A 24,650-nucleotide genomic window follows, 5' to 3' on the forward strand; every position below is an offset into this window, starting at 1 on the left:
GGTGTGACACAGTAAATTAATACAGACTGTTTGGTGTGACACAGTATATTAATACAGACCGTTTGGTGTGACACAGTATATTAATACAGACTGTTTGGTGTGACACAGTATATTAATACAGACTGTTTGGTGTGACACAGTCAATTAATACAGTCTCTCTCCCTTTCCCCCTTCCTCCTCTCTCTCCCTTTCCCCCCTTCCTCCTCTCTCTTCCCTCTCCCCCTTCCTCCTGTTTGGTGTGACACAGTCAATTAATACAGACTGTTTGGTGTGACACAGTCAATTAATACAGACTGTTTGGTGTGACACAGTCAATTAATACAGACTGTTTGGTGTGACACAGTATATTAATACAGACCGTTTGGTGTGACACAGTATATTAATACAGACCGTTTGGTGTTTGGTGTGACACATTAAATTAATACAGACCGTTTGGTGTGACACAGTAAATTAATAAAGACAGTTTGGTGTGACACAGTATATTAATACAGACCGTTTGGTGTGACACAGTATATTAATACAGACCGTTTGGTGTTTGGTGTGACACAGTATATTAATACAGACTGTTTGGTATGACACAGTATATTAATACAGACCGTTTGGTGTGACACAGTATATTAATACAGACCGTTTGGTGTGACACAGTAAATTAATACAGACCGTTTGGTGTGACACAGTATATTAATACAGACTGTTTGGTGTGACACAGTATATTAATACAGACCGTTTGGTGTGACACAGTAAATTAATACAGACCGTTTGGTGTGAAACAGTAAATTAATACAGACAGTTTGGTGTGACACAGTATATTAATACAGACCGTTTGGTGTTTGGTGTGACACAGTAAATTAATACAGACTGTTTGGTGTGACACAGTAAATTAATACAGACCGTTTGGTGTGACACAGTATATTAATACAGACCGTTTGGTGTGACACAGTAAATTAATACAGACCGTTTGGTGTGACACAGTATATTAATACAGACCGTTTGGTGTGACACAGTATATTAATACAGACTGTTTGGTGTGACGCAGTATATTAATACAGACCGTTTGGTGTGACGCAGTAAATTAATACAGACCGTTTGGTGTGACACAGTAAATTAATACAGACCGTTTGGTGTGACACAGTAAATTAATACAGACCCTTTGGTGTGACACAGTATATTAATACAGACTGTTTGGTGTGACACAGTATATTAATACAGACTGTTTGGTGTGACACAGTATATTAATACAGACTGTTTGGTGTGACACAGTATATTAATACAGACTGTTTGGTGTGACACAGTATATTAATACAGACTGTTTGGTGTGACACAGTATATTAATACAGACTGTTTGGTGTGACACAGTAAATTAATACAGACCGTTTGGTGTGACACAGTATATTAATACAGACAGTTTGGTGTTTGGTGTGACACAGTATATTAATACAGACTGTTTGGTGTGACACAGTATATTAATACAGACTGTTTGGTGTGACACAGTCAATTAATACAGACTGTTTGGTGTGACACAGTCAATTAATACAGACTGTTTGGTGTGACACAGTATATTAATACAGACCGTTTGGTGTGACACAGTATATTAATACAGACAGTTTGGTGTTTGGTGTGACACAGTATATTAATACAGACTGTTTGGTGTGACACAGTCAATTAATACAGACTGTTTGGTGTGACACAGTATATTAATACAGACCGTTTGGTGTGACACAGTAAATTAATACAGACCGTTTGGTGTGACACAGTATATTAATACAGACCGTTTGGTGTGACACAGTATATTAATACAGACCGTTTGGTGTGACACAGTATATTAATACAGACCGTTTGGTGTGACACAGTATATTAATACAGACCGTTTGGTGTGACACAGTATATTAATACAGACCATTTGGTGTGACACAGTATATTAATACAGACCGTTTGGTGTGACACAGTAAATTAATACAGACTGTTTGGTGTGACACAGTATATTAATACAGACCGTTTGGTGTGACACAGTAAATTAATACAGACCGTTTGGTGTGACACAGTATATTAATACAGACCGTTTGGTATATTAATACTGACTGTTTGGTGTGACACAGTAAATTAATACAGACCGGTTGGTGTGACACAGTATATTAATACAGACCGTTTGGTATATTAATACTGACTGTTTGGTGTGACACAGTAAATTAATACAGACCGTTTGGTGTGACACAGTAAATTAATACAGACCGTTTGGTGTGACACAGTATATTAATACAGACCGTTTGGTGTTTGGTGTGACACAGTAAATTAATACAGACCGGTTGGTGTGACACAGTATATTAATACAGACCGTTTGGTATATTAATACTGACTGTTTGGTGTGACACAGTAAATTAATACAGACCGTTTGGTGTGACACAGTAAATTAATACAGACCGTTTGGTGTGACACAGTATATTAATACAGACCGTTTGGTATATTAATACTGACTGTTTGGTGTGACACAGTAAATTAATACAGACCGTTTGGTGTGACACAGTAAATTAATACAGACCGTTTGGTGTGACACAGTATATTAATACAGACCGTTTGGTATATTAATACTGACTGTTTGGTGTGACACAGTAAATTAATACAGACTGTTTGGTGTGACACAGTAAATTAATACAGACCGTTTGGTGTGACACAGTAAATTAATACAGACTGTTGCTTCCTTTTGATATTTAGTGTTGTCTTGTATTTTCATGTTGGATCGAGCCATCCGTTAGTGTGCTGGTGCACCCCCTCCCTCTCCGTTCTCACGTTCTCTCTCTCCCCCGTCAGGTCCGTTTATGGTGGTTCTGTTTGCCAAGCTGGAGAACATGCTTCAGAACTCTCTGTATGTGAACATCTTGCTGACAGGGATCCTGTGCCAGCTAGCCTGCTACCCTCAGCCCCTGCTCCGATCCTTCCTCCTCAACACCAACATGGTGTTCCAGCCCAGCGTCAAGTCTCTCATACAGGTAGGAAGACATCACTGTGTTCCTGGTCTGGTAGAAAGTCTCTCACACAGGTAGTAAGACATCACTGGGTTCCTGGTCTGGTAGAAAGTCTCTCATACAGGTAGGAAGAAGTCACTGTGTTCCTGGTCTGGTAGAAAGTCTCTCATACAGGTAGGAAGACATCACTGTGTTCCTGGTCTGGTAGGAAGACATCACTGTGTTCCTGGTCTGGTAGGAAGACATCACTGTGTTCCTGGTCTGGTAGGAAGACATCACTGTGTTCCTGGTCTGGTAGGAAGACATCACTGTGTTCCTGGTCTGGTAGGAAGACAATCACTGTGTTCCTGGTCTGGTATGAAGTCTCTCATACAGGTAGGAAGACATCACTGTGTTCCTGGTCTTGTAGAAAGACATCACTGTGTTCCTGGTCTGGTAGAAAGACATCACTGTGTTCCTGGTCTGGTAGAAAGTCTCTCATACAGGTAGGAAGACAATCACTGTGTTCCTGGTCTGGTAGAAAGACATCACTGTGTTCCTGGTCTGGTAGAAAGTCTCTCATACAGGTAGAAAGACATTGCTGTGTTCCTGGTCTGGTAGAAAGTCTCTCATACAGGTAGGAAGACATTGCTGTGTTCCTGGTCTGGTAGAAAGACATCACTGTGTTCCTGGTCTGGTAGAAAGTCTCTCATACGGGTAGGAAGACATTGCTGTGTTCCTGGTCTGGTTGAAAGTCTCTCATACAGGTAGGAAGACATTGCTGTGTTCCTGGTCTGGTAGAAAGTCTCTCATTCAGGTAGGAAAACAGCACTGTGTTCCTGGTCTGCTAGAAAGTCTCTCATACAGGTAGGAAGACATTGCTGTGTTCCTGGTCTGGTAGAAAGTCTCTCATACAGGTAGGAAGACAGTGCTGTGTTCCTGGTCTGGTAGAAAGACAGCACTGTGTTCCTGGTCTGCTAGAAAGTCTCTCATACAGGTAGGAAGACATCACTGTGTTCCTGGTCTGGTAGAAAGTCTCTCACACAGGTAGTAAGACATCACTGGGTTCCTGGTCTGGTAGAAAGTCTCTCATACAGGTAGGAAGAAGTCACTGTGTTCCTGGTCTGGTAGAAAGTCTCTCATACAGGTAGGAAGACATCACTGTGTTCCTGGTCTGGTAGGAAGACATCACTGTGTTCCTGGTCTGGTAGGAAGACATCACTGTGTTCCTGGTCTGGTAGGAAGACATCACTGTGTTCCTGGTCTGGTAGGAAGACATTCACTGTGTTCCTGGTCTGGTATGAAGTCTCTCATACAGGTAGGAAGACATCACTGTGTTCCTGGTCTTGTAGAAAGACATCACTGTGTTCCTGGTCTGGTAGAAAGACATCACTGTGTTCCTGGTCTGGTAGAAAGTCTCTCATACAGGTAGGAAGACAATCACTGTGTTCCTGGTCTGGTAGAAAGACATCACTGTGTTCCTGGTCTGGTAGAAAGTCTCTCATACAGGTAGAAAGACATTGCTGTGTTCCTGGTCTGGTAGAAAGTCTCTCATACAGGTAGGAAGACATTGCTGTGTTCCTGGTCTGGTAGAAAGACATCACTGTGTTCCTGGTCTGGTAGAAAGTCTCTCATACGGGTAGGAAGACATTGCTGTGTTCCTGGTCTTGTAGAAAGACATCACTGTGTTCCTGGTCTGGTAGAAAGACATCACTGTGTTCCTGGTCTGGTAGAAAGTCTCTCATACAGGTAGGAAGACAATCACTGTGTTCCTGGTCTGGTAGAAAGACATCACTGTGTTCCTGGTCTGGTAGAAAGTCTCTCATACAGGTAGAAAGACATTGCTGTGTTCCTGGTCTGGTAGAAAGTCTCTCATACAGGTAGGAAGACATTGCTGTGTTCCTGGTCTGGTAGAAAGACATCACTGTGTTCCTGGTCTGGTAGAAAGTCTCTCATACGGGTAGGAAGACATTGCTGTGTTCCTGGTCTGGTTGAAAGTCTCTCATACAGGTAGGAAGACATTGCTGTGTTCCTGGTCTGGTAGAAAGTCTCTCATTCAGGTAGGAAAACAGCACTGTGTTCCTGGTCTGCTAGAAAGTCTCTCATACAGGTAGGAAGACATTGCTGTGTTCCTGGTCTGGTAGAAAGTCTCTCATACAGGTAGGAAGACATTGCTGTGTTCCTGGTCTGGTAGAAAGACAGCACTGTGTTCCTGGTCTGCTAGAAAGTCTCTCATACAGGTAGGAAGACATTGCTGTGTTCCTGGTCTGGTAGGAAGACATCGCTGTGTTCCTGGTCTGGTAGAAAGTAGATATTTCCAGGCAAACATCGGGGGTTGTGTGACGTTTACTAAGTAGCTGTAATTTTGTAAATGACCATATTCTGCCTCAAGGGTCAGTTGCCCATCTCTTCTAATCTCTAGCCCTAACATCACCTGGCTGTCCTCTGCTGACCTCCATCACTCATCTTCGCTCTGTTCCCTTCAACTGCTGACCACTTTCTCCTGTGACCTCTGCCCTCTGCTGCCTTCTCAATGGACTGTTTATACAGAACATTCAGAAAGTATTCAGACCCCTTGACATTTTCCACATGTTGTTAGATTACAATCTTACTCTAAAATGGATTAAATTGTCCCCCCCTCAATCTAAACACAATACCCCATAATGTCAAAGCAAAAACTGGTTTTCAGACATGTCTGCAAATGTATATAGAAAATAAACATCTGAAATAACAAATTTACATACGTTTTCAGACCCTTTACCCAGTACTTTGTTGAAGCACCTTTCAGAGTGATTACAGCGTTGTGTCTTCTTGGGTATGACGCTACAAGCTTGACACACCTGTATTTTGGGGAGTTTCTCCCAATCTTCTCTGCAGATCCTCTCAAGCTCTGTCAGGTTGGACGACGCTATTTTCAGGTCTCTCCAGAGATGTTCGATCAGGTTCAAATCTTGGTTTCATCGGACCAGAGAATCTTGTTTCTCATGCTCTGAGTCCTTTAGTTGCCTTTTGGCAAACTCAAAGCTGTCATGTACCTTTTACTGAGGAGTGGCTTCCGTCTGGCCACTTTAGCATAGAGGCCTGATTGGTGGATTTCTGTTAGAGATGGTTGTCCTTCTGGAAGCTCTGTCAGAGTGACCATTGGGTTCTAGGTCACCTCCCTGACCAAGGCCATTCTCCCCTGATTGGTCAGTTTGACCAGGTGACCAGCTCTAGGAAGAGTCTTGGTGGTTCCCAACGTCTTCCATTTAATAATGATGGAGGCCACTGTGTTTTGGGGGACCTTCAATGCGCCAGACATGTTTTTGGTACCCTTCCCCAGATCTGTGCCTCGACACAATCCTGGCTTTGTTTTTGCTCTGACATGCACCTGTCAACTGTGGGACCTTATATAGACCGGTGTGTGCATGTCCAATCAATTGAATTTACCACAAGTGGATTCCAATCAAGTTGTTGAAAAAAATCTCAAGAATAATCAATGGAAACAGGATTCACCTGAGCTCAATTTCGAGTCTCATAGCAAAAGGTCTGAATACTTATGTAAACAAGGTATTTCTATTTATTTATTTATTATAAATTTGCAAAACCTTTTTACTTTTCTTCACTTTTTCACTGTCATTATGGGGTATTGTGTGTAGATTGATGAGGACAACATTGTATTTAATCCATTTTTAAATAAGGCTGTAACGTAAGAACATGTGGAAAGGGGTCTGAATACTTTCTGAATGCACCATATGAAGAATAACTGGAAGCCATATGGCTGTATGTGTTTTGTAATGATCAGATTACTTACTATCTCCCTGTCTCCTCATTCCCCTTTCTCCTCCCTCCCATCTCCCTCCTCTGCCTGCTCTGCCTTCTCTCTCTGCCCTCCCTCCCCTCGTCTCTCTCCCTTTCCCCTTCTCTTCCCTCTCCCCCTTCCTCCTCTCTCTTCCCTCTCCCCCTTCCTCCTCTCTCTTCCCTCTCCCCCTTCCTCCTCTCTCTTCCCTCTCCCCCTTCCTCCTCTCTTCCTTCTCTCCCCTTCCTCCTCTCTTCCTTCTCTCCCCCTTTCCTCCTCTCTTCCCTCTCCCCCTTTCCTCCTCTCTTCCCTCTCCCCCTTCCTCTTCTCTCTTCCCTCCCCCTTCCTCTTCTCTCTTCCCTCTCCCCCTTCCTCTTCTCTCTTCCCTCTCCCCCTTCCTCCCTCTCTCTTCCCTCTCCCCCTTTCCTCCTCTCTTCCCTCTCCCCCTTCCTCCTCTCTCTTCTTTCTCCCCCTTCCTCCTCTCTTCCCTCTCCCCCCTTCCTCCTCTCTCTTCCCTCTCCCCCCTTCCTCCTCTCTCTTCCCTCTCCCCCTTCCTCCTCTCTCTTCCCTCTCCCCCTTCCTCCTCTCTCTTCCCTCTCCCCCTTCCTCCTCTCTCTTCCCTCTCTCCCCTGCCTCCTCTCTTCCCACTCCCCCCCCTCTCTCTCCAACTCTCTCCCCTGCCTCAGGTTCTGGGCTCAGTAAAGAACCGCATTGAGGTGTTTGCAGCATCCCATGAGGACTTCCTGGCATGCTGAGGAAAGCCCAGCGCTACCTGGTTGCCAGGGGCAAGGTGGACTGGGCTGACTCTTCGCCCATGGGGGTACCCACCCTGCGACGCTCTGATTCCCTGGGTGAGACACACACACGCACACACGCACACACACACACACACACACACACACACACACACACACACACACACACACACACACACACACACACACACACACACACACACACACAGCCTGTAGTAGCACATTGGAAAGCTAGAGAGAATGAATAATGCAGAGGCTGTGTTGTAGTTGATTTGGGGGATTTGTGCCATCTGTTCACAGGGTTACTGGGTTGAATGGAATTGGGTAGGCAGCAGCAGGGAGGGTGTCTGGATGGTTCTGGTTCAGCTGCTACTGTCTGGATGGGTCTGGTTCGGCTGCTACTGTCTGGATGGGTCTGGTTCGGCTGCTACTGTCTGGATGGGTCTGGTTCAGCTGCTACTGTCTGGATGGGTCTGGTTCGGCTGCTACTGTCTGGATGGGTCTGGTGTGGCTGCTACTGTCTGGATGGGTCTGGTGTGGCTGCTACTGTCTGGATGGGTCTGGTTCGGCTGCTACTGTCTGGATGGGTCTGGTTCGGCTGCTACTGTCTGGATGGGTCTGGTGTGGCTGCTACTGTCTGGATGGGTCTGGTGTGGCTGCTACTGTCTGGATGGGTCTGGTGTGGCTGCTACTGTCTGGATGGGTCTGGTGTGGCTGCTACTGTCTGGATGGGTCTGGTTCGGCTGCTACTGTCTGGATGGGTCTGGTTCAGCCTCTACTGTCTGGATGGGTCTGGTTCGGCTGCTACTGTCTGGATGGTTCTGGTTCAGCTGCTACTGTCTGGATGGGTCTGGTGTGGCTGTTACTGTCTGGATGGGTCTGGTTCGGCTGCTACTGTCTGGATGGTTCTGGTTCAGCTGCTACTGTCTGGATGGGTCTGGTTCGGCTGCTACTGTCTGGATGGGTCTGGTGTGGCTGCTACTGTCTGGATGGGTCTGGTTCGGCTGCTACTGTCTGGATGGGTCTGGTGTGGCTGCAACTGTCTGGATGGGTCTGGTCTGGATGGTTCTGGTTCGGCTGCTACTGTCTGGATGGGTCTGGTGTGGCTGCTACTGTCTGGATGGGTCTGGTGTGGCTGCTACTGTCTGGATGGGTCTGGTGTGGCTGCTACTGTCTGGATGGGTCTGGTGTGGCTGCTACTGTCTGGATGGTTCTGGTTCGGCTGCTACTGTCTGGATGGGTCTGGTGTGGCTGCTACTGTCTGGATGGTTCTGGTCTGGATGGGTCTGGTTTGGCTGCTACTGTCTGGATGGTTCTGGTTCGGCTGCTACTGTCTGGATGGTTCTGGTGTGGCTGCTACTGTCTGGATGGGTCTGGTTCGGCTGCTACTGTCTGGATGGGTCTGGTGTGGCTGCTACTGTCTGGAAGGGTCTGGTCTGGATGGTTCTGGTTCGGCTGCTACTGTCTGGATGGTTCTGGTTCGGCTGCTACTGTCTGGATGGGTCTGGTGTGGCTGCTACTGTCTGGATGGGTCTGGTTCGGCTGCTACTGTCTGGATGGGTCTGGTGTGGCTGCTACTGTCTGGAAGGGTCTGGTCTGGATGGTTCTGGTTCGGCTGCTACTGTCTGGATGGTTCTGGTTCGGCTGCTACTGTCTGGATGGGTCTGGTGTGGCTGCTACTGTCTGGATGGGTCTGGTGTGGCTGCTACTGTCTGGATGGTTCTGGTTCGGCTGCTACTGTCTGGATGGTTCTGGTTCGGCTGCTACTGTCTGGATGGTTCTGGTTCGGCTGCTACTGTCTGGATGGGTCTGGTGTGGCTGCTACTGTCTGGATGGTTCTGGTCTGGATGGGTCTGGTTTGGCTGCTACTGTCTGGATGGTTCTGGTTCGGCTGCTACTGTCTGGATGGTTCTGGTGTGGCTGCTACTGTCTGGATGGGTCTGGTTCAGCTGCTACTGTCTGGATGGGTCTGGTGTGGCTGCTACTGTCTGGATGGGTCTGGTCTGGATGGTTCTGGTTCGGCTGCTACTGTCTGGATGGGTCTGGTCTGGATGGTTCTGGTTCGGCTGCTACTGTCTGGATGGTTCTGGTGTGGCTGCTACTGTCTGGATGGTTCTGGTTCGGCTGCTACTGTCTGGATGGTTCTGGTTCGGCTGCTACTGTCTGGATGGTTCTGGTGTGGCTGCTACTGTCTGTATAGTTCTGGTGTGGCTGCTCCTGTCTGGATGGTTCTGGTTCGGCTGCTACTGTCTGGATGGGTCTGGTGTGGCTGCTACTGTCTGGATGGTTCTGGTTCGGCTGCTACTGTCTGGATGGTTCTGGTTCGGCTGCTACTGTCTGGATGGTTCTGGTTCGGCTGCTACTGTCTGGATGGGTCTGGTGTGGCTGCTACTGTCTGGATGGGTCTGGTTCGGCTGCTACTGTCTGGATGGGTCTGGTTCGGCTGCTACTGTCTGGATGGTTCTGGTTCGGCTGCTACTGTCTGGATGGGTCTGGTTCGGCTGCTACTGTCTGGATGGGTCTGGTGTGGCTGCTACTGTCTGGATTGTTCTGGTTCGGCTGCTACTGTCTGGATGGTTCTGGTTCGGCTGCTACTGTCTGGATAGTTCTGGTCTGGATGGGTCTGGTGTGGCTGCTACTGTCTGGATGGGTCTGGTTCGGCTGCTACTGTCTGGATGGGTCTGGTTCGGCTGCTACTGTCTGGATGGGTCTGGTTCGGCTGCTACTGTCTGGATGGGTCTGGTGTGGCTGCTACTGTCTGTATAGTTCTTGTGTGGCTGCTACTGTCTGGATGGTTCTGGTTCGGCTGCTACTGTCTGGATGGGTCTGGTGTGGCTGCTACTGTCTGGATGGTTCTGGTTCGGCTGCTACTGTCTGGATGGTTCTGGTTCGGCTGCTACTGTCTGGATGGTTCTGGTTCGGCTGCTACTGTCTGGATGGTTCTGGTTCGGCTGCTACTGTCTGGATAGTTCTGGTCTGGATGGGTCTGGTTCGGCTGCTACTGTCTGGATGGGTCTGGTTCGGCTGCTACTGTCTGGATGGGTCTGGTTCGGCTGCTACTGTCTGGATAGTTCTGGTCTGGCTGCAGCAGTCAGCCAGGCTGGTGCAGTTGGTCATCTGACACAGGTTATTTATTACATCATCACTGTCTCTAGTGAACCAGTCTGGGAACTGTGTTTTGGCCACATGAACAATCACACTCAGACATGGGCACCTAATATGTACCCATCTCTATATATGTACTTTTTAGAGTTTTAAACTGACATAACGGACCTGTTTTAAACTAACATAACGGACCTTTTTTAAACTGACATAACGGACCTGTTTTAAACTGACATAACGGACCTGTTTTAAAGGGGCCACCTGTCCTGTCTGTCGTCAGTCTGTTTTTATCTTAACCACTTGCTATGCTGTGTGTTGCTCTCTCCTTTTCAGTGAAGAGCCGGAAACCTTCGCTAGGCGACCTGATCATGCGACACACCAACAGCCCCACGCGGGCACGCCACGCCGCCCAGCTTGCCCTGGCGCACGTACGAGACGGCGGCCAATCGCTGCACAGTGCCCTGTTCCGGGGAGGGACTGGGGGAGGGGCGTCGGGGCTGGAGAAACAGGTGGAGGCTCTGAGGGTGAAGAACGCAGTCTACTGCGCCGTCATCTTCTCTGAGTTCCTCAAGGAGCTGGCCGCTCTGGCCCAGGAGCACGCTGTCTCCATGCCCTTCCTCCAGAGCCACGACACTGAGGAGTGATGCTGTCAGTCTCCGTGCCCCTTCCTGAGGAGTGATGCTCCCAATTCTACACCATCCTCCCAATGTGTGGTCTTGCAGACTCCCCGTCATTGATTGAAAAGCTTTGGCTGAAGGAATGTGATCTGGGGAATGTCTGGACCCCCATGTCCACAAAACATCTCAGAGTATCAGCCGTTTTAAACTATTAGATCACATGGACAGGTCCTCGACGGGCACCCCTCCTCTGAGACACGTTGTGGATGTGGGTTCTTTCCTCGGTCCAGCTACCGTTTACCCCCCCCCCTTTCCCTCCTGCGGGGGGCAGAGGGGAGCACTGACAGGGCTGAGCGCTGCAGGGAAGAGAGGGGGGGGGGACAAGGTTAATTCGGACAATGAGAAATCGAAGAAGGGAATTGCAATTGCTACATGTGAAAGAGTATTAGGGGAGAGACTACAAAACTCTTCTGTTATGAGACTGTGCATATCATGTAAATATTATTTATGTGGATATATATACTATGAACACTAACTCTCAGTACATGTAGATTTTAGAGGGTGGTCTGTAGTGTACATGGGTACGTGGTGCTGAGTCAGCTCTTTCCACTCTCCTCTCTTTAGTAAATGATGCTCATTAGACATGTACCAGCTTAAAGAGGAGAACAAGGTTAATGCTTCCGTCTTTTAGTAAATTAGGCAACAAAAAGAAATGTCGCTGTTTCGGGTACAGATCATCTCAAGAAGACACATCTTTTGTTTTTGTGTTTTAAAACGCATCGCGTTGGAGATTTAACAGGAAGGGAGGAATGGGAGAGGAGGGGTCTGGGAAAGGGAAGGAAACCAGAGGACAGAGATCCTCTGTAACTGTCCTGGAAAACGTGCTCATGTTTTATCATTCATATGATGGAATTGTATTATTTATTTTCTAAATGAAACCTTTTTTAAGACATATCAATGCCATGTGGGAGTGGCAAAATCTCAACGTGTGTGTGTGTGTTGTGTGTGTTTCTGTTCTGGTGTTGCCATGGGAAAGGTGTGTTTTTGTTCTGGTGTTGCCATGGGGAAGGTGTGTTTCTGTTCTGGTGTTGCCATGGGAAAGGTGTGTTTCTGTTCTGGTGTTGCCATGGGAAAGGTGTGTTTTTCTGTTCTGGTGTTGCCATGGGAAAGGTGTGTTTCTGTTCTGGTGTTGCCATGGGAAAGGTGTGTTTCTGTTCTGGTGTTGCCATGGGAAAGGTGTGTTTCTGTTCTGGTGTTGCCATGGGAAAGGTGTGTTTCTGTTTTGGTGTTGCCATGGGAAAGGTGTGTTTCTGTTCTGGTGTTGCCATGGGAAAGGTGTGTTTTTGTTCTGGTGTTGCCATGGGAAAGGTTTGTTTCTGTTCTGGTGTTGCCATGGGAAAGGTGTTTCTGTTCTGGTGTTGCCATGGGAAAGGTGTGTTTCTGTTCTGGTGTTGCCATGGGAAAGGTGTGTTTCTGTTCTGGTGTTGCCATGGGAAAGGTTTGTTTTTGTTCTGGTGTTGCCATGGGAAAGGTGTGTTTCTGTTCTGGTGTTGCCATGGGAAAGGTGTGTTTTTGTTCTGGTGTTGCCATGGGAAAGGTGTGTTTTTGTTCTGGTGTTGCCATGGGAAAGGTGTGTTTCTGTTCTGGTGTTGCCATGGGAAAGGTGTCTCTGCTCAGAAGGGTTAAAGTTGTGTTGTGGGACTGAGGTAGGAAAGGCTCGTCAGAGCACTAGATTACGCAGAAGGATCAATGAGTTAACCAGCGAACTTCAATAAACAAGCAGAAATAACTAGAGATGTTCTTCCTCATTGAAGACGTGCTCTGGAATTTAGGGGACTACCAAACATCTCTTAACTCCTACTCTGGGCTGGATGTGTCATTTTGTACTGCTGACATACAGAAATACTATTTTACCTCAATTAGTCACAGAAAGCGACTGTTTTTATGGAATTATTTTATTTTTTATTTTGTTTAACTTTTATTTAATTAGGCAAGTCAGTTAAAGAACAAATTCTTATTTACAATGACGGCCTACCAAAAGGCAAAAGGCCTCCTCCCTCCGACGAGGGATTACAAATATAGAACAAAACACACATCACGACTAGACACAACTCAACACTCGATAAAGAGAGACCTAAAGACAACAACAGAGCATGGCAGCAACACATGACAACAACACAACATGGCAGCAACACATGACAACAACACAGCATGGCAGCAACACATGACAACAACACAGCATGGCAGCAACACATGACAACAACACAACATGGCAGCAACACATGACAACAACACAACATGGCAGCAACACATGACAACAACACAACATGGCAGCAACACATGACAACAACACAACATGGCAGCAACACATGACAACAACACAGCATGGCAGCAACACATGACAACAACACAGCATGGCAGCAACACATGACAACAACACAACATGGCAGCAACACATGACAACAACACAGCATGGCAGCAACACATGACAACAACACAACATGGCAGCAACACATGACAACAACACAACATGGCAGCAACACATGACAACAACACAACATGGCAGCAACACATGACAACAACACAGCATGGCAGCAACACATGACAACAACACAACATGGTAGCAACACATGACAACAACACAGCATGGCAGCAACACAACACATGGTACAAACATTATTGGGCACAGACAACAGCACAAAGGTCAGGAAGGTAGAGACAACGATACATCACGCGAAGCAGCCACAACTGTCAGTAAGAGTGTCCATGATTGAGTCTTTGAATGAAGAGATTGAGATAAAACTGTCCAGTTGAGTGTTTGCTGCAGCTCGTTCCAGTCGCTAGCTGCAGCGACCTGAAAAGAGGAGCCACCCAGGGATGTGTGTGCCTTGGGGACCTTTAACAGAATGTGACTGGCAGAACGGGCGTTGTATGAGGAGGATGAGGGCTGCAGTAGATATCTCAGATAGAGGGGAGTGAACAGGTGTTGTATGTGGAGGATGAGGGCTGCAGTAGATATCTCAGATAGAGGGGAGTGAACAGGTGTTGTATAAGGAGGATGAGGGCTGCAGTAGATATCTCAGATAGGGGGGGAGTGAACAGGTGTTGTATAAGGAGGATGAGGGCTGCAGTAGATATCTCAGATAGGGGGGAGGGAGGCCTAAAGGTTTTATAAATAAACATCAACCAGTGAGTCTTGTGACGGGTATACAGAGATGACCAGATTACAGAGGAGTATAGTGTGCGGTGATGTGTCCTATAAGGAGCATTGGTGGCAAACCTGATGGCCGAATGGTGAAGAACATCTACCTGCTCGAGAGCACCCTTACCTGCCTGCTAATCAGTTTGGCAGCTGGGGTGAAAGAGGAGCAATAATGATAGAGGAAACGAAGTCTTTTCCCCCATGTGGGCCAGCCCCCTAGCAATTAGAGTTAGGAGTTTTCCCCCATGTGGGCCAGCCCCCTAGCAATTAGAGTTAGGAGTTTTCCCCCATGTGGGCCAGCCCCCTAGCAATTAGAGTTAGGAGTTTTCCCCCATGTGGGCCAGCCCCCTAGCAATTAGAGTTAGGAGTTTTCCCCCATGTGGGCCAGCCCCCTAGCAATTAGAGTTAGAGTTTTCCTCCATGTGGGCCAGCCCCCTAGCAATTAGAGTTAGGAGTTTTCCCCCATGTGGGCCAGCCCCCTAGCAATTAGAGTTAGGAGTTTTCCCCCATGTGGGCCAGCCCCCTAGCAATTAGAGTTAGGAGTTTTCCCCATGTGGGCCAGCCCCCTAGCAATTAGAGTTAGGAGTTTTCCCCCATGTGGGCCAGCCCCCTAGCAATTAGAGTTAGGAGTTTTCCTCCATGTGGGCCAGCCCCCTAGCAATTAGAGTTAGGAGTTTTCCTCCATGTGGGCCAGCCCCCTAGCAATTAGAGTTAGGAGTTTTCCCACATGTGGGCCAGCCCCCTAGCAATTAGAGTTAGGAGTTTTCCCACATGTGGGCCAGCCCCCTAGCAATTAGAGTTAGGAGTTTTCCTCCATGTGGGCCAGCCCCCTAGCAATTAGAGTTAGGAGTTTTCCCCCATGTGGGCCAGCCCCCTAGCAATTAGAGTTAGGAGTTTTCCCCATGTGGGCCAGCCCCCTAGCAATTAGAGTTAGGAGTTTTCCCCCATGTGGGCCAGCCCCCTAGCAATTAGAGTTAGGAGTTTTCCCCATGTGGGCCAGCCCCCTAGCAATTAGATTTAGGAGTTTTCCCCCATGTAGGCCAGCCCCCTAGCAATTAGAGTTAGGAGTTTTCCCCCCATGTGGGCCTGCCCCCTAGCAATTAGAGTTAGGAGTTTCTGCTTGTTGAATCAATGTCAAGCTCTTCTTTCTAAAAAATAAATGTGAAAGTTATTTCAGCAAATTTAGCTAGCTTACTCAATGATCCTGCTTACATTTACATTTACATTTAAGTCATTTAGCAGACGCTCTTATCCAGAGCGACTTACAAATTAGTATGTATGCCCTCACACTAGTCTGAGAGAGACTGGGAGAAAACGGAGCTTGTTACAGTCAACCTCCCTCCTTTCTGAACTCTGTTGGGTTAGATGGTTTGCCTCAGGACAGGAGATATTGGTTTAATGTGACTACGGTTTTTCACAGTCACTACTCGTTTGCGTGATCTAATCGGATATTCCCGTACATACAAATCTGTTGTTGTGTGTGTGTGAGACACACTCGAGTCTAAAATAACCAACCAGTTTTGTCTCTTAAAACCCCTGAGAGAAATAGTCCCCATCCCCTGGAATATAGAACACTGGACGCAACAAGCACTGATAACCTTGGAACTAGCCTGTATTAAACCCTGATACTAAACTTAGCATATTATTATCATATTAGTTCATATACAGAGATAATATACAGAAATGATATATAGAGATAATAACTCATTTATTTTTTGTCTCTGAGATACTGAAGTAAAAGAAGGAAGGGAAACCTAGTGTGTAGGAACTTTAACCTCGTCTGTTGGATCACATATTTCAGGGTTCCCTAACTGACGGCCCGGTTCTATTTGCCCCCATCCCTCCCCCAAGTTTTCAGAGCAAAATGTTTTTATAAAAACAAAACGATTATTTTCCGCTCAAGAAATAATCGTCCCGCGACTGAATCTGGTTGATGGTCCCTGACACGTTTATTATAAATGTTGACGGCGTCAGTGTTGCAGTAGATCACATATTTATTAGTATGTGTCATGTTGAGCGTTGAGAAGCTAGCTAGCTGTGCCCACACAGTGTTTTTGAGTTTTGCCAAGACACTTTAATCACTTTAATTTCAGTTTTTATTAAAAAAATAACTGTTGCAGTTGTTTTAAGTGTGTGTGTGTGTGTGTGTGTGTGTGTGTGTGTGTGTGTGTGTGTGTGTGTGTGTGTGTGTGTGTGTGTGTGTGTGTGTGTGTGTGTGTGTGTGTGTGTGTGTGTGTGTGTGTGTACGTGAAAGTCCATCTCTAACCCAGCCTCTATTGTCATTGTCTTTACACATACTTTCCATACTCATCCCTGGTCGATGAGTGAAACAACAATGTTTTTGCCGTTGTGTCTACATTTAGAACTGAAATGGACATGCCAAATGAATAACGTATATATTCTTCAAGTCACCCCTCACAGCTTCAACCACGTCCAGTGTCTCTAGGAAGCCCTACACGGGTCAGATATTTGCCCCTGAGATGTCTGGGATATCCCAGGATCCCCTTTAATTTGACTTTTTTCTTTCTTTTCTTTCTTTCTTCACTTCTGACTGTTTATTTAAACAATTTAAAAATGTTTTATACATGTTCTTGATTTTTCACAAAAGGCAGTTGTAAAAGCAGGTCCCATTTTACAGCTGTACAACACGTTCTGTATTAACACTTCTCCCAATTAACGATGTAATGATTCATTTAATCAGTCCATTCATCTTTGTCTGATTGATTGTTTTTATGCAGAAAATTAATACATTTTTACCTGAAGACTCACTTGTATGAATCATTTTCTGTGGAGGGGGAAAAGCTGGTATTTTTTTAAAAGTTGGACTATTGTGTTGAAACAACCAATCCAATCCACAAGCCATGCAAATCTACCATAAGCAATCATAGGTTATGAGTAGTAGGTATACTGATACATATACAAACACTAAACTATCTTCAGTTGATTTGATTGATTGATTCATTAATTGATTCATTGATTGGTAGATGGACTGACTGACTGACTGACTGACTGACTGACTGACTGATTGGTGGATGGACTGACTGACTGACTGATTGGTGGATGGACTGACTGACTGACTGGTGGATGGACTGACTGACTGACTGACTGATTGGTGGATGGACTGACTGACTGACTGACTGATTGGTGGATGGACTGACTGACTGACTGACTGACTGATTGGTGGATGGACTGACTGACTGACTGATTGGTGGATGGACTGACTGACTGACTGACATGGACTGACTGACTGACTGATTGGTGGATGGACTGACTGACTGATTGGTGGATGGACTGACTGACTGATTGGTGGATGGACTGACTGACTGACTGACTGATTGGTGGATGGACTGACTGACTGACTGACTGATTGGTGGATGGACTGACTCAGAGCTGAGGGGTACAGTCAATGGCTGGATCTGGTGGGGTAAACTTTTACAAATGAAAACGCTAAGACATTCAAGCAACCGTTTCAAATTGTATTGATTGTTTGATGTTTTGTGAGTGTGTTCAACTCTTCACGTGTGTGTGTGTGTGTGTGTGTGTGTGTGTGTGTGTGTGTGTGTGTGTGTGTGTGTGTGTGAGAGAGAGAGGGGCAGAAGTCGTCTTCCTCAGCACCTCTTTCCCCCCTTTACAGCCACATCTCTCTGGAACTGACAGCAAGATAATTGTTTCGCCACTCCGTATGTCTCGTCCAGCTTTTAATAAGATCTTCAATATTATTGTCATGAGTTCCTGGTATGTTAACTGTTCGTCATGTTTACACCATGTGGCAACTGTTCCATCTCTGTGACATCATGAACTGATCATGTAATCAATAATCATATGATGTTTAAGGAGTTATGGTTGTCTTGTTATCATTTTGATTTAAAGGGATATTGCAAGATTTTTTTGTTTGTTTGTTTCTGCGTTGTGAAACGGAGGATAGACTTGCCCAGAGATGTTATTATGTCTCCTGGAATCTATGCAAAACATGCTTTGGTTGAAACGGGAGGTGGACCGAGTCTCGTCTCTAAATATATGTAGAAACCAACCAAATGGGTCTTTATAAATACAGACTAAATTAATTGAATTAATCAACTGGATTGAATGAATTACACTCAAAATGAAGAATGTTGTAATAAATATTTTTTATATAATTAAAAGTTTAAAAATAAAAATATAAAAGGGGATGTTTTTTTTTTATTATTATTTGTATTAATTTATAAATGTTTGACCTGTCAATATGATTGTGTCCAGTGTATCAGAATATTTGGAAGATACAGTGCCTTGCGAAAGTATTCGGCCCCCTTGAACTTTGCGACCTTTTGCCACATTTCAGGCTTCAAACATAAAGATATAAAACTGTATTTTTTTTGTGAAGAATCAACAACAAGTGGGACACAATCATGAAGCGGAACGACATTTATTGGATATTTCAAACTTTTTTAACAAATCAAGAACTGAAGAAAAAAAAGCCTGAAATGTGGCGAAAGGTGGCAAAGTTCAAGGGGGCAGAATACTTTCGCAAGGCACTGTAAATACACAACGCAGAGACGGAGGGCTAAAAGTCGATAGAGTACTAGCGATCAATGGAAATAGGGGATTAATGCAGAGACATGGGAGGAATTTGTCTATGTATTTAGTCTGAAATAGGATACTTTGTTATTTGGCCACTGGCTCAGTTTTATTGCAAGGAATTCTAATTGGTCAACCGCAGGCTAGGGCTGGGTTATAAAACTACACGCTGTCCCTTTGTTCTGTGTGGAGAGAATCACTGAGGACAGGGAAGGAACCGTTCGATGGAGAGAATCACTGAGGACAGGGAAGGAACTGTTCGATGGAGAGAATCACTGAGGACAGGGAAGAAACTGTTCGATGGAGAGAATCACTGAGGACAGGGAAGGAACCGTTAGATGGAGAGAATCACTGAGGACAGGGAAGGAACCGTTCGATGGAGAGAATCACTGAGGACAGGGAAGGAACCGTTCGATGGAGAGAATCACTGAGGACAGGGAAGGAACCGTTAGATGGAGAGAATCACTGAGGACAGGGAAGGAACTGTTGATGGAGAGAATCACTGAGGACAGGGAAGGAACTGTTCGATGGAGAGAATCACTGAGGACAGGGAAGGAACTGTTCGATGGAGAGAATCACTGAGGACAGGGAAGGAACTGTTCGATGGAGAGAATCGCTGAAGACAGGGAAGGAACTGTTCGATGGAGAGAATCACAGGGAGAATCACTGAGGACAGGGAAGGAACCGTTCGATGGAGAGAATCACAGGGAGAATCACTGAGGACAGGGAAGGAACTGTTCGATGGAGAGAATCACTGAGGACAGGGAAGGAACTGTTCGATGGAGAGAATCACTGAGGACAGGGAAGGAACTGTTCGATGGAGAGAATCGCTGAAGACAGGGAAGGAACTGTTCGATGGAGAGAATCACAGGGAGAATCACTGAGGACAGGGAAGGAACCGTTCGATGGAGAGAATCACAGGGGAGAATCACTGAGGACAGGGAAGGAACTGTTCGATGGAGAGAATCACTGAGGACAGGGAAGGAACTGTTCGATGGAGAGAATCACTGAGGACAGGGAAGGAACTGTTCGATGGAGAGAATCGCTGAAGACAGGGAAGGAACTGTTCGATGGAGAGAATCACAGGGGAGAATCACTGAGGACAGGGAAGGAACCGTTCGATGGAGAGAATCACAGGGGAGAATCACTGAGGACAGGGAAGGAACCGTTCGATGGAGAGAATCACAGGGGAGAATCACTGAGGACAGGGAAGGAACCGTTCGATGGAGAGAATCACAGGGGAGAATCACTGAGGACAGGGAAGGAACCGTTCGATGGAGAGAATCACTGAGGACAGGGAAGGAACTGTTCGATGGAGAGAATCACTGAGGACAGGGAAGGAACTGTTCGATGGAGAGAATCACTGAGGACAGGGAAGGAACTGTTCGATGGAGAGAATCACTGAGGACAGGGAAGGAACTGTTCGATGGAGAGAATCGCTGAAGACAGGGAAGGAACTGTTCGATGGAGAGAATCACAGGGGAGAATCACTGAGGACAGGGAAGGAACCGTTCGATGGAGAGAATCACAGGGGAGAATCACTGAGGACAGGGAAGGAACTGTTCGATGGAGAGAATCACTGAGGACAGGGAAGGAACTGTTCGATGGAGAGAATCACTGAGGACAGGGAAGGAACTGTTCGATGGAGAGAATCGCTGAAGACAGGGAAGGAACTGTTCGATGGAGAGAATCACAGGGGAGAATCACTGAGGACAGGGAAGGAACCGTTCGATGGAGAGAATCACAGGGAGAATCACTGAGGACAGGGAAGGAACTGTTCGATGGAGAGAATCACTGAGGACAGGGAAGGAACTGTTCGATGGAGAGAATCACTGAGGACAGGGAAGGAACTGTTCGATGGAGAGAATCGCTGAAGACAGGGAAGGAACTGTTCGATGGAGAGAATCACAGGGGAGAATCACTGAGGACAGGGAAGGAACCGTTCGATGGAGAGAATCACAGGGGAGAATCACTGAGGACAGGGAAGGAACCGTTCGATGGAGAGAATCACAGGGGAGAATCACTGAGGACAGGGAAGGAACCGTTCGATGGAGAGAATCACAGGGGAGAATCACTGAGGACAGGAAGGAACCGTTCGATGGAGAGAATCACAGGGGAGAATCACTGAGGACAGGGAAGGAACTGTTCGATGGAGAGAATCACTGAGGACAGGGAAGGAACTGTTCGATGGAGAGAATCGCTGAAGACAGGGAAGGAACTGTTCGATGGAGAGAATCACAGGGAGAATCACTGAGGACAGGGAAGGAACCGTTCGATGGAGAGAATCACTGAGGACAGGGAAGGAACTGTTCGATGGAGAGAATCACTGAGGACAGGGAAGGAACCGTTCGATGGAGAGAATCACTGAGGACAGGAAGGAACCGTTCGATGGAGAGAATCACTGAGGACAGGGAAGGAACCGTTCGATGGAGAGAATCACTGAGGACAGGGAAGGAACCGTTCGATGGAGAGAATCACTGAGGACAGGGAAGGAACCGTTCGATGGAGAGAATCACTGAGGACAGGGAAGGAACCGTTCGATGGAGAGAATCACTGAGGACAGGGAAGGAACCGTTCGATGGAGAGAATCACTGAGGACAGGGAAGGAACCGTTCGATGGAGAGAATCACTGAGGACAGGGAAGGAACTGTTCGATGGAGAGAATCACTGAGGACAGGGAAGGAACTGTTCGATGGAGAGAATCACTGAGGACAGGGAAGGAACTGTTCGATGGAGAGAATCACTGAGGACAGGGAAGGAACTGTTCGATGGAGAGAATCGCTGAAGACAGGGAAGGAACTGTTCGATGGAGAGAATCACAGGGGAGAATCACTGAGGACAGGGAAGGAACCGTTCGATGGAGAGAATCACAGGGAGAATCACTGAGGACAGGGAAGGAACTGTTCGATGGAGAGAATCACTGAGGACAGGGAAGGAACCGTTCAATGGAGAGAATCACTGAGGACAGGGAAGGAACTGTTCGATGGAGAGAATCACTGAGGACAGGGAAGGAACTGTTCGATGGAGAGAATCACTGAGGACAGGGAAGGAACCGTTCGATGGAGAGAATCACTGAGGACAGGGAAGGAACTGTTCGATGGAGAGAATCACTGAGGACAGGGAAGGAACTGTTCGATGGAGAGAATCACAGGAGAGAATCACTGAGGACAGGGAAGGAACCGTTCGATGGAGAGAATCACTGAGGACAGGGAAGGAACTGTTCGATGGAGAGAATCACTGAGGACAGGGAAGGAACTGTTCGATGGAGAGAATCACTGAGGACAGGGAAGGAACTGTTCGATGGAGAGAATCACTGAGGACAGGGAAGGAACCGTTCGATGGAGAGAATCACTGAGGACAGGGAAGGAACTGTTCGATGGAGAGAATCACAGGAGAGAATCACTGAGGACAGGGAAGGAACTGTTCGATGGAGAGAATCACTGAGGACAGGGAAGGAACTGTTCGATGGAGAGAATCACAGGAGAGAATCACTGAGGACAGGGAAGGAACTGTTCGATGGAGAGAATCACAGGAGAGAATCACTGAGGACAGGGAAGGAACTGTTCGATGGAGAGAATCACTGAGGACAGGAAGGAACTGTTCGATGGAGAGAATCACTGAGGACAGGGAAGGAACTGTTCGATGGAGAGAATCACAGGGGAGAATCACTGGGGACAGGGAAGGAACTGTTCGATGGAGAGAATCACTGAGGACAGTGAAGGAACCGTTCGATGGAGAGAATCACAGGGAGAATCACTGAGGACAGGGAAGGAACTGTTCGATGGAGAGAATCACTGAGGACAGGGAAGGAACCGCTCGATGGAGAGAATCACAGGGAGAATCACTGGGGACAGGGAAGGAACTGTTCGATGGAGAGAATCACAGGAGAGAATCACTGGGGACAGGAAGGAACTGTTCGATGGAGAGAATCACTGAGGACAGGGAAGGAACTGTTCGATGGAGAGAATCACTGAGGACAGGGAAGGAACTGTTCGATGGAGAGAATCACTGAGGACAGGAAAGGAACTGTTCGATGGAGAGAATCACTGAGGACAGGGAAGTAACTGTTTGATGGAGAGAATCACTGAGGACAGGGAAGGAACTGTTCGATGGAGAGAATCACTGAGGACAGGGAAGGAACTGTTCGATGGAGAGAATCACTGAGGACAGGGAAGGAACTATTCGATGGAGAGAATCACAGGGAGAATCACTCAGGACAGGGAAGGAACCGTTCGATGGAGAGAATCACAGGGGAGAATCACTGAGGACAGGAAGGAACTGTTCGATGGAGAGAATCACTGAGGACAGGGAAGGAACTGTTCGATGGAGAGAATCACTGAGGACAGGGAAGGAACCGTTCGATGGAGAGAATCACTGAGGACAGGGAAGGAACCGTTCGATGGAGAGAATCACTGAGGACAGGGAAGGAACTGTTCGATGGAGAGAATCACTGAGGACAGGGAAGGAACCGTTCGATGGAGAGAATCACTGAGGACAGGGAAGGAACTGTTCGATGGAGAGAATCACTGAGGACAGGGAAGGAACTGTTCGATGGAGAGAATCACAGGAGAGAATCACTGAGGACAGGGAAGGAACCGTTCGATGGAGAGAATCACTGAGGACAGGGAAGGAACTGTTCGATGGAGAGAATCACTGAGGACAGGGAAGGAACTGTTCGATGGAGAGAATCACTGAGGACAGGGAAGGAACTGTTCGATGGAGAGAATCACTGAGGACAGGGAAGGAACTGTTCGATGGAGAGAATCACAGGAGAGAATCACTGAGGACAGGGAAGGAACTGTTCGATGGAGAGAATCACTGAGGACAGGGAAGGAACTGTTCGATGGAGAGAATCACAGGAGAGAATCACTGAGGACAGGGAAGGAACTGTTCGATGGAGAGAATCACAGGAGAGAATCACTGAGGACAGGGAAGGAACTGTTCGATGGAGAGAATCACTGAGGACAGGGAAGGAACTGTTCGATGGAGAGAATCACTGAGGACAGGGAAGGAACTGTTCGATGGAGAGAATCACAGGGGAGAATCACTGGGGACAGGGAAGGAACTGTTCGATGGAGAGAATCACTGAGGACAGTGAAGGAACCGTTCGATGGAGAGAATCACAGGGGAGAATCACTGAGGACAGGGAAGGAACTGTTCGATGGAGAGAATCACTGAGGACAGGGAAGGAACCGTTCGATGGAGAGAATCACAGGGGAGAATCACTGGGGACAGGGAAGGAACTGTTCGATGGAGAGAATCACAGGAGAGAATCACTGGGGACAGGGAAGGAACTGTTCGATGGAGAGAATCACTGAGGACAGGGAAGGAACTGTTCGATGGAGAGAATCACTGAGGACAGGGAAGGAACCGTTCGATGGAGAGAATCACTGAGGACAGGGAAGGAACTGTTCGATGGAGAGAATCACTGAGGACAGGGAAGGAACCGTTCGATGGAGAGAATCACTGAGGACAGGGAAGGAACTGTTCGATGGGAGAATCACTGAGGACAGGGAAGGAACTGTTCGATGGAGAGAATCACAGGAGAGAATCACTGAGGACAGGGAAGGAACTGTTCGATGCAGAGAATCACTGAGGACAGGGAAGGAACTGTTCGATGGAGAGAATCACTGAGGACAGGGAAGGAACTGTTCGATGGAGAGAATCACTGAGGACAGGGAAGGAACTGTTCGATGGAGAGAA

General features: G+C 47.0%; 2 protein-coding genes and 1 long non-coding RNA gene across 6 annotated transcripts in view; all 3 read left to right on the forward strand.

Annotated features, from left to right (window-relative positions):
• Nucleotides 1–13,648, forward strand: part of LOC118375467 (FHF complex subunit HOOK interacting protein 1B-like) — a 103,781-nt gene extending 90,133 nt beyond the window's left edge. The window contains 4 exon segments of the mRNA XM_052492736.1: nucleotides 2,806–2,984; nucleotides 7,404–7,455; nucleotides 7,458–7,568; nucleotides 10,908–13,648. Of these exon segments, the coding sequence (XP_052348696.1) occupies nucleotides 2,806–2,984; nucleotides 7,404–7,455; nucleotides 7,458–7,568; nucleotides 10,908–11,218 (653 nt within the window). The 3' untranslated portion in view covers nucleotides 11,219–13,648.
• On the forward strand, nucleotides 7,577–10,870 carry LOC127914941 (uncharacterized). Of its 4 annotated transcripts, none has more exons than XR_008089524.1 (2): nucleotides 7,577–8,465; nucleotides 10,544–10,693. XR_008089524.1 is itself a non-coding variant. In XM_052492744.1 (2 exons), the coding sequence occupies exons 1-2, from the start codon at nucleotides 7,787–7,789 to the stop codon at nucleotides 10,728–10,730; spliced, it is 1,026 nt and encodes a 341-aa protein (XP_052348704.1). In that variant the 5' UTR covers nucleotides 7,577–7,786; the 3' UTR covers nucleotides 10,731–10,870. The 4 variants fall into 4 exon arrangements, 3 of the variants coding, with proteins under 3 accessions (XP_052348704.1, XP_052348702.1, XP_052348703.1); XM_052492744.1 differs by having other exon boundaries at nucleotides 7,577–8,625; nucleotides 10,544–10,870; XM_052492742.1 differs by having other exon boundaries at nucleotides 7,733–9,003.
• A 1,855-nt stretch (nucleotides 13,649–15,503) lies between the features above and the next one.
• Nucleotides 15,504–17,983, forward strand: LOC127914943 (uncharacterized). Its single transcript, XR_008089525.1, has 2 exons — nucleotides 15,504–17,601; nucleotides 17,784–17,983. It is a non-coding gene; the product is annotated as an uncharacterized LOC127914943 (long non-coding RNA).
• Nucleotides 17,984–24,650: the final 6,667 nt, after the last annotated feature.

Source organism: Oncorhynchus keta, chromosome 34, assembly GCF_023373465.1.
Source record: "Oncorhynchus keta strain PuntledgeMale-10-30-2019 chromosome 34, Oket_V2, whole genome shotgun sequence".
NCBI lineage: Eukaryota > Metazoa > Chordata > Actinopteri > Salmoniformes > Salmonidae > Oncorhynchus > Oncorhynchus keta.

Coding starts and splice junctions, on each gene's coding strand:
- LOC127914941 (XM_052492742.1), top strand. CDS start 7,824: ATGGTTCTGGTTCAGCTGCTACTGTCTGGATGGGTCTGGTTCGGCTGC. Junction 9,004..10,543: donor GGCTGCTACTGTCTGGATGG/GTCTGGTTCGGC, acceptor CTGTCTGGATAG/TTCTGGTCTGGCTGCAGCAG.